The 10639-nt window shown below is 59.0% G+C and overlaps 1 protein-coding gene across 2 annotated transcripts; it reads right to left on the reverse strand.

The window, feature by feature from the left end:
• Window positions 1–4276: 4276 nt before the first annotated feature.
• On the reverse strand, window positions 4277–10565 carry SLC25A6 (solute carrier family 25 member 6). 2 transcript variants are annotated; one of them, XM_017860528.1, is made up of 5 exons: window positions 10304–10565; window positions 8138–8215; window positions 6980–7388; window positions 5738–5878; window positions 4277–4888 (listed from the first exon to the last, which is right to left on the reverse strand). In XM_017860528.1, the coding sequence occupies exons 1-5, from the start codon at window positions 10412–10414 to the stop codon at window positions 4731–4733; spliced, it is 897 nt and encodes a 298-aa protein (XP_017716017.1). In that variant the 5' UTR covers window positions 10415–10565; the 3' UTR covers window positions 4277–4730. The 2 variants fall into 2 exon arrangements, with proteins under 2 accessions (XP_017716017.1, XP_017716018.1); XM_017860529.1 differs by having other exon boundaries at window positions 6980–7245; window positions 7995–8215; window positions 10304–10489.
• Window positions 10566–10639: the final 74 nt, after the last annotated feature.

Raw genomic sequence — 10639 nt, forward strand, 5'->3', positions numbered from 1 at the left:
GCCTCCCGGGTTTACGCCATTCTCCTGCCTCAGCCTCCCGAGTAGCTGGGACTACAGGCGCCCGCCACCTCGCCCGGCTAGTTTTTGTATTTTTAGTAGAGACGGGGTTTCACTGTGTTAGCCAGGACGGTCTCGATCTCCTGACCTCATGATCCGCCCGTCTCGGCCTCCCAAAGTGCTGGGATTACAGGCGTGAGCCACCGCACCCGGCCTGGCTGCATGTCTCTAAGCCACCTGACAGGGCTGTGTAGCCAGGTGGACTAATGTCCATAAACATGCTGGGTCCGTGCACCTTTTTACCCACAGACCTGAGGAGCTGCCCACATCCGGCCAGGGCTCTGGGATCTGCCCTGGCGGGTTCAGTTGTGCTCACACCCTGAGGCCAGCCTGGGCTCTTCTGTCCCCACCCCGGCCTGACCTCTGCGTCCCCGCCCTCAGTCCCCAGAGCTGGATGCAGGCTGGACTTCTGATCCCCTCCCCAGGCCCTGTCTCCCCGTTGGGGTCTTCCCGACTGGGCCTCTGCTGGGTGTGAGGGCCAAACGGAAAACGGGTACTTGCAGCCGCAGGAAAAGAGGTGAAAGGAGGTAACAGTATTGCCTGTGTGTGGCGGGGGAGGAAAGCAGGGAGAAGGAATCCAGGCAGCAGTGACGCTGGCAAAGAGGGAGCCTGCCAGCCCACCTGCAGCCCCTGGGGACGGTCCCAATGTCCGTGGCTTTTACTCCTAAAACACGGAACCGTCCCAGGGAGTCCTGGATGAGTCGAAGCCGCCCCACTGCAAATCCACACGAAGGAACTGTGATTTTTTTTTTTTTTTTTTTTTTGAGACGGAGTCTTGCTCTGTCACCCGGGCTGCAGTGCAGTGGCGCCAGCCATCTCAGCTCACTGCAACCTCCACCTCCCAGGTTCAAGCCATTCTCCTGCCTCAGCCTCCTGAGTAGCTGGGATGACAGGCACCCGCCACCACGCCCGGCTAGTTTTTGTATTTTTAGTACAGACGGGGTTTCTCCATGTTTGTCAGGCTGGTCTCAAACTCCCGACCTCAGGTGATCCGCCCGCCTCGGCCTCCCAGAGTGCTGGGATTTCAGGCGGGTGTCACTGTGCCCGGCTTGTTGGTTTCTTTGAGAAACTGTTGATTTGTCACCCAGGCTGGTGCACTGGCACCATCTCAGCTCACAGCAACCTCTGCCTCCTGGGTTCAAGCAATTCTCCTGCCTCAGCCTCTCCAGTACTTGGGACTACAGGCACCCGCCACCACGCCTGCCTAACTTTGTTTTTAGTAGAGAACGGGTTTCACCATGTTGGCCAGGCTGGTCTGGAACTCTTGACCTCATGTGATCCACCCATCTCGGCCTCCCCAAGTGTTGGGATGACAGGCTTGAGTCACCGCGTTCAGCACCCCCATCCTCTTATGAGACAAAGTCTCGCTGTCTCACCCCGGCTGGAGTGTAGTGGCACCATCTCAGCACACAGCAATCTCTGCCTCCTGGGTTCAGGCAGCTCTCCCGCCTCAGCCTCTGAAGTAGCTGGGATGGCAGGCGTGCGCCACTACACCCGGCTAATCTTGTCTTTTTAGTAGAGACGGGGTTTCTCTATGTTGGTTAGGCTGGTCTCGAACTCCTGACCTCAGGTGATCCACCCCTCACCATCCCAAAGTGCTGGGATTACATAGGTAAACCACCGAGCCCAACCAGAACTGTGATTTTGGTAGCATACCCACGAGGCAGGATTCTCTTAGTAACACCACGTATTATTTCCTATGAAGTTACCTCCAACACTCAGCTTGCTAAGAGCCTCAGCATTTCAAGATTGGGCAGGACTGGCCAGGCACAGTGGCTTCTGTGTGTCATCACGCCTCTCACCCCAGCACTTTGGGAGGCCGAGGTGGGCACATTACCTGAGGCCGGGAGTTTGAGACCAGCCTGGCTGACGTGCTGAAACTCCGTCTGTACTAAAAACACAAAATTAGCCGGGCGTGGTGGCGGGTGCCTGTAATCCCAGCGACGTGGGAGGCTGAAGCAGCATGGCTTGAACCTGGGAGGCAGAGGTTGCGTGGAGCTGAGATCACCCCATTGCACTCCTGTCGGGGTGACAAGAGTGAGACTCCATCTCAAAGAAAAAAAAATAAAACAGAAAAAAGTCAGTAACGCGAAGTGCACTTGCTGGTCTTTGAACTGTGACTTTGGATACCCTCCCCCGCCACCACCGAATCCCCCAAATGCCCCAGAGTCCAGTCTACCACGGAGGATTTCACTGGAACTGCTAAGGAAACCACGCCCGGATTCCTATGTTAAAATCTATGAAGTCACAGGAGTGAAGATACGTCCAACAGCGGATGAAGCAGTTATCACGGCTCCAGGCAGGAACTCGGAGCCCAGGTCCCCGTGGGCCGTGGCTGTTTTGTGGAGGGTGTGCAGGACCCACCGGTCCCCGTGGGCCGTGGCTGTTTTGTGGAGGGTGTGCAGGACCCGCCGGTCCCCGTGGGCCGTGGCTGTTTTGTGGAGGGTGTGCGGGACCCGCCGGTCCCCGTGGGCCGTGGCTGTTTTGTGGAGGGTGTGCAGGACCCACAGGGTTGATGGCATAAGCTCCTGTTTCTCCACTTGCCTCTGGGCCGAGTCACGTGACCAAGACGGGACTCAGCGGGCTTTGCTGGTCTCTGATTTTGTCATCGGGACACAAATGAGGGTTTCTACCTGGCAAAGTGCAGAGACGTAGAGTCTGCCTTTCGGGCCAGGCACGGTGGCTCACACCTGTCATGCCACCGTTTTGGGAGGCCGAGGCGGGCGGATCATTTGAGGCCAGGAACTTGAGACCAGCCCAGCAAACATGGTGAATCCCCATCTCCACTAAAAATACTAAAATCAGCCACTGTGATGGCGCACGCTTATCATCCCAGCTACTTGAGAAGCGGCGGCAGAATTGCTTGAACCTGGGAGGCAGAGGTTGCTGTGAGCCAAGATGGCGCCATCACACTCCAGCCTGGGCGAGGAGCAAGACTCCAGCTCAAAAAACAAATTTTTTTTTACTACGCCTGGGATTTGTGGAGAGCCCAGGAGAGCCAGCTGTGGAACCCCAGGGCTGCGGTCTCTGTGGCCCTGCCGTGTGCTGGCACCACCAAGGCCCAACGTTCAGCCTGGTAGAGTCAACACATGATTTCTTTTCTTTTTTTTTTTTTTGAGACAGAGTCTCGCTCTGTCACCCAGGCTGGAGTGCAGTGGCCGGATCTCAGCTCACTGCAAGCTCCACCTCCCGGGTTTACGCCATTCTCCTGCCTCAGCCTCCGAGTAGCTGGGATTACAGACGCCCGCCACCTCGCCCGGCTCGTTTTTTGTATTTTTTAGTAGAGACGGGGTTTCACCATGTTAGCCAGGATGGTCTCGATCTCCTGACCTCGTGATCCGCCCGTCTCGCCTCCCAAAGTGCTGGGATGACAGGCTTGAGCCACCGCACCCGGTCTCAACACGTGATTTCTTGCATTGCCATGAATGTGTGCAAGGAACTCAAAGGAAGCTGGCGTGCCTGGCGGTGGGTACCCCTTGTGGTGGGATCCTCACGGGTGAACCCACGGACACACAGCTGCCACTCTGGGTACCCCAGCTGACTCCGCTGTTCACGCTGGAATGGGGGCTGGTGCGGCCCTCGGGAGCTGCGGGAGGTGGAGGGGAATGCAGGGCCTCCTGCCCGTTTCCGTTTCCCCAAGATGCAGGCTGAAAACACCCCTTTCCGAAGTGACGGTGTTGGGAAGTGGGGGGTCTCCGGGAGCGATGTGCTGAGGCCTCCTGGGTGGGACCTGCGCCCTGACAAAAGGGACTCCGGAGACCTCCCTGGCCTCTTCCATCCTGTGAGGACACAGGGAGAAGGCACCATCCAGAAGCCAGGAACTGGGTACTCAACAGAGACTGAACCTGCCACGTCTTGGTTTTCTGGGACTTCCAGCCTCCAGAGCTATGAGACACGTGTCTTATTTACAACCCACCCAGGGTGTTACGGTCACACACACGGTCTCAGAGAAGGCGAGAAGGCACAGGAAGTGCAGGTGCCCTGCGGACCTCCAGCATTTACCAGGGAGCCCGGCTACACTTCTGCCAGCCTTGGTTTCTACCCCCCCACCTCTTCCCAGCTGTGACCTTGTTCTCTGTGTCCCGGGGGTGCCGGGGAGGCGGCGGCACCGCACGCCCGGAAAGTGGGCCGGCCACAGGGGCAGAGCGTGGCCCCATCTGCATGCCATGGGCCCAGCACCCATGTCCAGACCCCAGGCTGCCCCGTGGAGAGGTGTGGTCAGGCAGGAGGCCCTCTGTGTCCTGGGTTTATTGTTTTGCAGCAGGATGCCCAACACAGAACATACGTGCTAGTATTCGGCTGTGCAAAAACAGGGGCTAGCACTGAAGTACAAATGGGAAACATGATTCTTTTGTTTTAAATAAATACTTAAAACACGACTCGGGTCCTACAAGCGTCTGGACTCTAGGTCTCAGTACTGGAGTGCCTCACCCACGGGCCCGCGGGGACGCCATGGTTCCCTCCCACCCCGTGAGCAAGACATGGAATCGGGGGCCGATGACTGGATCGCATCGCACCCCTCTTCTAGAGCCTTCCCCGGCCGCCGTCTACAGGCAGGATCCGGCTGGGAAAAAGACAAATGGAATTTCTCGAAGGTTGATGGTCCGCACGGCTGAGGATTCTACGTGGTTCTCTTGGTTCCCTTGGTGTGTGTGGGGAGGCGGCCGCGGCCCTTAGATCACCTTCTTGAGCTCGTCGTACAGGACCAGCACGAAGGCGCCCCCCATGCCCCGCAGGACGTTGGACCAGGCACCCTTGAAGAAGGCCTTGCCCCCCTCGTCCCTGAAGATCTTCCGCCAACAGTCGACGGTGCCCGTGTACATGATGTCAGCTGCAATGACAGGGAGACGGTGAGGGCCTCGCCGCCAAGCTCCTCGAGACACGGACGCCACCCGCACCCCGAAAGACGGTTTTTTTTTTTTTTTTAGACGGAGTCTCGCTCTGTCGCCCAGGCTGGAGTGCAGTGGCCGGATCTCAGCTCACTGCAAGCTCCGCCTCCCGGGTTCACGCTATTCTCCTGCCTCAGCCTCCCGAGTAGCTGGGACTACAGGCGCCCGCCACCTCGCCCGGCTAGTTTTTTTTTGTATTTTTTAGTAGAGACGGGTTTCACCGTGTTAGCCAGGATGGTCTCGATCTCCTGACCTCGTGATCCGCCCGTCTCGGCCTCCCAAAGTGCTGGGATTACAGGCTTGAGCCACCGCACCCGGCCCCCGAAAGACGTTTTACAAAAGAAACACCCCGGACGCCTGAGCCACAGTTCTGATTATAGGCGGGAAACCCAAGGCTCTGGTGACCCCGTGCCCTGAGCTCAAGCCCTCCTCGTAAGCCACTGTCTCCAGGAGGGCTGGACACCGAACTTCAGGCCCCGCCCTGGGCGTCCCCCACGTCCACCCTGGCGTCCACGCAGAGGGCAGGATCGAGGGTGTGGATGCGGGCGGAGGTTCTAGGAGGTGGGGATGGAGAAACTGCTGCCTGGACCATGAAACCCCAAGATCAGAAGCCCATCATTCAGGAAACTCCTTCCAGACAGCCAGTGACTTTCTGACACACAGCTGCCTCCCACGCCCGGGGGGAGTGCCTCCTCTGGTGGTTCTGGGCCTCCCACGGGCCCAGGCCAAGGAGCTCCTGGTTCCCCTTCCCACTAGCAAGGGTCTCCCGCCTCCAGAGCCCGCGCGGGTACCTCCTTTGCGCCCAGACTGCATCATCATCCGCCGCCGGACCGTGTCGAAGGGGTAGGAGACCACGCCGGCCACGGCCGTCACGGTCTGCGCGATCATCCAGCTCACCACGATGTGCGTGTTCTTGGGGTCGGGGAGCATGCCTGCGGGGGAAAGGCACGTCACCTTCCAGCGCCTGCACGGCCGCCCGAGGGCAGCCTCAGCCTCCGGTGTGTGCTCACGGCCACCCGAGGCGGTGCCGAGCTCTTCCAAGACCACCGGTGCCCCCTCCACGTGGCTGCTCAGTGCCAGCGGATGCTTAAAACACGAAAGGTCGGGGCAGGGCCGGGAGGGGAAAAGGCCGCCTGCCACCTGCCGGAGCCCAGCAAGACAGTTCCAGAGGCCGGGGTTAGGCCTGACCTTCTAAAGGGTCACAGTTACGACAGGAGTTACGTTGTGTCCTCAAAATCCACATGCTGACGTCCCACCCCCCGCACCAGGGCCTCAGAATGCAACTGTACGTGCATGTCAGGTCTCTAAAGAGGTGACTAAGAGTAAAGGGGGTCAGCAGGGCAGGCCCCCATCCTAGGAGCCTAGTGTCCTTCTAAGAGGAGATGAGAACACAGACACACACAGAGGGACGACCCTGTGAGGACACAGGGAGAAGACGGCATCGACAAGCCCAGGAGGAACCAGCCCTGCCCACACCTGGATCTCAGACCGCCAGCCTCCAGGACTATGGGAGAATCAATGTCTGTTGTTTACAATCCATCCAGTCTATGGTATTCTGTGATCGCAGCCTGAGATGAAGTAAGATGCCTCATAAGAAGAGATGAGGACACAGACACACACAGAGGGACGAGCCTGTGAGGACACAGGGAGAAGACGGCGTCTCCAAGCCCAGGAGAGAGGCCTCAGGAGGGACCAGCCCTGCCCACACCTGGATCTCAGACCTCCAGCCTCCAGGACTGTGGGAGAATCAATGTCTATTGTTTATAAGTCACCCAGTCTGTGGTATTCTGTGATCGCAGCCTGAGATGGACTAAGACATCCCATAAGAAGAGGAGATGAGGACACAGACACACAAAGAGAGGACTCTGTGAGGACACAGGGAGAAGATGGTGTCTCCAAGCCCAGGAGAGAGGCCGCAGGAGGAACCAGCCCTGCCCACACCGTATGTCAGACCTCCAGCCCACGGGACCCCGAGGGAGTGTCTGCGTATCGAGCCCCCGTCTCTGGCACTTTGCGACGGCCACCACACGTACCCTTGGCCGTATCGTACACGCCGAAGTAGGCGGCCCGATAGATGATGATCCCCTGCACGGAGACGCTGAAGCCCTGGTACAGGCCCCGGATACCGTCGGACTTGGTGATCTTCACCAGGCAGTCTCCCAGGCCCCGGAACTCGCGCTCTGTGCCTGACTTGCCCACGTCCGCGGCCAGGCGGGTTCTGGCGAAATCCAGGGGGTACACGAAGCAGAGGGAGGTGGCGCCGGCCGCACCGCCGGAGGCCAGGTTGCCCGCAAAGTACCTCCAGAACTGTGTGTGCTTGTCCACGCCCCCCAGGAAGATCTGCTTGTACTTATCCTTGAAGGCGAAGTTGAGGGCTTGAGTGGGGAAGTAGCGGATGACGTTGGCCAGGTTGCCCCTCCAGAAAGACAGCACGCCCTGCTCCTTGGGGATACGGACGATGCAGTCNCAGACCTCCAGCCTCCAGGACTGTGGGAGAATCAATGTCTATTGTTTATAAGTCACCCAGTCTGTGGTATTCTGTGATCGCAGCCTGAGATGGACTAAGACATCCCATAAGAAGAGGAGATGAGGACACAGACACACAAAGAGAGGACTCTGTGAGGACACAGGGAGAAGATGGTGTCTCCAAGCCCAGGAGAGAGGCCGCAGGAGGAACCAGCCCTGCCCACACCGTATGTCAGACCTCCAGCCCACGGGACCCCGAGGGAGTGTCTGCGTATCGAGCCCCGTCTCTGGCACTTTGCGACGGCCACCACACGTACCCTTGGCCGTATCGTACACGCCGAAGTAGGCGGCCCGATAGATGATGATCCCCTGCACGGAGACGCTGAAGCCCTGGTACAGGCCCCGGATACCGTCGGACTTGGTGATCTTCACCAGGCAGTCTCCCAGGCCCCGGAACTCGCGCTCTGTGCCTGACTTGCCCACGTCCGCGGCCAGGCGGGTTCTGGCGAAATCCAGGGGTACACGAAGCAGAGGGAGGTGGCGCCGGCCGCACCGCCGGAGGCCAGGTTGCCCGCAAAGTACCTCCAGAACTGTGTGTGCTTGTCCACGCCCCCCAGGAAGATCTGCTTGTACTTATCCTTGAAGGCGAAGTTGAGGGCTTGAGTGGGGAAGTAGCGGATGACGTTGGCCAGGTTGCCCCTCCAGAAAGACAGCACGCCCTGCTCCTTGGGGATACGGACGATGCAGTCCACAATGCCCTTGTACTGCTTGTCAGCGGCGATCTGCTTGCTGGCGTGCTGGACCTGGGGGACGCAGACGGCGATCAGACCGGACCCAGGGCCAACCACCCGGAAACATCCCAGCTACAGAGTGACTTTTTTTTTTTTTTTGACACAAATCACTCTTGTTGCCCAGGCTGGAGTGCAATGGGGTGATCTCAGCTCACTGCAACCTCTGCCTCCCGCATTCAAGCGATTCTCCTGCCTCAGCCTCTCGAGTAGCTGGGAGTACAGGTGCCCGCCACCATGCCTGGCTCATTTTGTTTATTTTTAGTAGAGATGGGGTTTCACCTTGTTGGCCGGGTTGCTCTTGAACTCCTGACCACAGGTGATCCTCCTGCCTCGGCCTCCCAGAGGTGGCATGAGCCACTGTACCCGGCCAGAGTGCATCATCCTGTTTAGAAAACTAGCTTGTGGGCGGGCATTACTGGTCAGTTTTCCTCATTTTCTTTGTTTTTTGAAAAAAAGATAGAGTCTCATGCTGTTACCCAGGTTGGAGTGTAGTGGTGCGATCTCACCTCAGTGCAGCCTCCAACTCCTGCATTAAGCCATCCTCCTGCCTCAGTCTCCCGAGTATCCGGGTCTACAGGTGCACAACCATCAAGCCCAGCTAACTTTAAAAATTACTTTTGGAGATGGAGTCTTACTACGGTGACCAAGCTGCTCTCAAACTCCTGAGCTCAGGTGATCCTCCCTGGGCCTCTCGAAGCACTGGGACACCCCGCCCTGCTAAGTTCTAGAACAAATTTTAAGCCGGGCACCGTGGTTCACGCCTGTAATCCCAGCACTTTGAGAAGCCGAGGTGGGGGGATCACGAGGTCAGGAGATCGAGACCGCTAACACAGTAAAATCCCCGTCTCTACTAAAAATACAATTAGCCAGGCGTGGTAGTGGGCGTCTGTAGTCCCAGCTACTCGGGAAGCCCAGGCAGAATGAGGTGAACCTGGGAGGCGGAGCTTGCAGTGAGCTGAGATCAGGCCACCGCACTCCAGCCTGGGGGACAGAGTGAGACCCCATCTCAAAAAAAAAAACAAAAAAAATTTTTTTTTAAGATGTGGGGTCTTGCTACATTGCCCTGGCTGCCTCAAACTCCTGGGCTCAGGTGATCCTCCCTGGGCCTCTCAAAGTGCTGGGTTACCCAGCCCTGCTAAGTTTAAACATTTTTCTTAGAGATAGGGTCTTGCTATGTTGCCCTGGCTGGTCTCAAACTCGCGGAACACGCCGCCCTGCTAAATTTAAAATAATTATCTTAGAGGGCTGGTCTCCAACTCCTGAGCTCAAGCGATCCTCCCCGGGCCTCTCAATGCACTGGGATGCCCTGCTTCCTTACGTTAAAATAATTTCCTTTTGAGGTGGGGTCTTGCTCTGTTGCCCCCTGCTGCTCTCAAACTCCTGGCGTCAAGCGATCCTCCCCGGGCCTCTCAAAAGCGCTGGGATCGCGGGCGTGACCTGTCCTTGCAGCTCAACCTATTCATTCGTTCCCATCACCGAGCTGGTCACTGGGAGTACAAGGTCAGCAACGACGTCCTGGCAGCAGTGTTCCTAGGCATCATGCTGCTTTCCATAACCCTCTCCCCAAAGACAAAACAGTGCATTGCTCTGGATCAGAACTGCACAAATGCGCTATGAAGAGGGGGGTGAGAACCACCAGGAACCATGTCCTGCTCATTCCAGGACACCTGCGGGCAGGCTCGCTGCCCCGTTGGCCTTAGAATTGCCCTTCACGGTGGACGGGACAAGAGCAGACACCGGCCAGGCAACCGCCGGAAAGGTTGGTCCCAGCTCGGACGACCCGCAGGATTGAGCTCAAGGTCAAGGCCCGCCCGCTGCAAGGTCCGTCCGGGGACCCTGCTCCATCGCGCATGCGCCCTCAGGCCCGTGCAGCATCCCTGCCGCCGGCCGGGCCTAGTGCGCACGCGTGGACGTCGCCACGCCCTCTGCCGCAGCAGTCACGTGACGCTTCCCCCGGAAGCCGGCGGCGCGTGGACAAAGCCATCGCGGCCTTCCACTTCCGGCGCCCGCCTGCAGGGTTCCGCTGCCCGCGTCCCCTCCCGGCCCGGCCACTGGGTTCCCGTTCCCCCGTCCCTGGAGCGGCCGCGCCCGCGTCCTCACCTGCAGCAGCAGCTTGACCCGCTCGATCGGAGCCACGGCCGTCTTGGAGATGGCGGCGGCGATGCCTCCGGCCAAAAAGTCCTTGGCGAAGGAGATGGCCTGTTCCGTCATGGTGGCGGGGCGGGCAGCGGAACGGGCGGACAGCTGGAGAGCGGGCGCGGAGAGTGAATGGAGGGCGTCGCTGGCTCAGCCCTGCCGCCGCCGGGACCGAAAGGACGGAGCGGCTACCGCGCAGCCGCTGAGGCGCCGACGCCACGCCCACTCTCCGCCCTCAAGCCCTTCCGCGCCGCGCCCATTGGCTGCGCCGCCCGGCCACGACCCGCCCCCGCCTGCGTG

Source organism: Rhinopithecus bieti, unplaced genomic scaffold (genome assembly GCF_001698545.2).
Source record: "Rhinopithecus bieti isolate Rb0 unplaced genomic scaffold, ASM169854v2 scaffold_56390, whole genome shotgun sequence".
Lineage (NCBI taxonomy): Eukaryota > Metazoa > Chordata > Mammalia > Primates > Cercopithecidae > Rhinopithecus > Rhinopithecus bieti.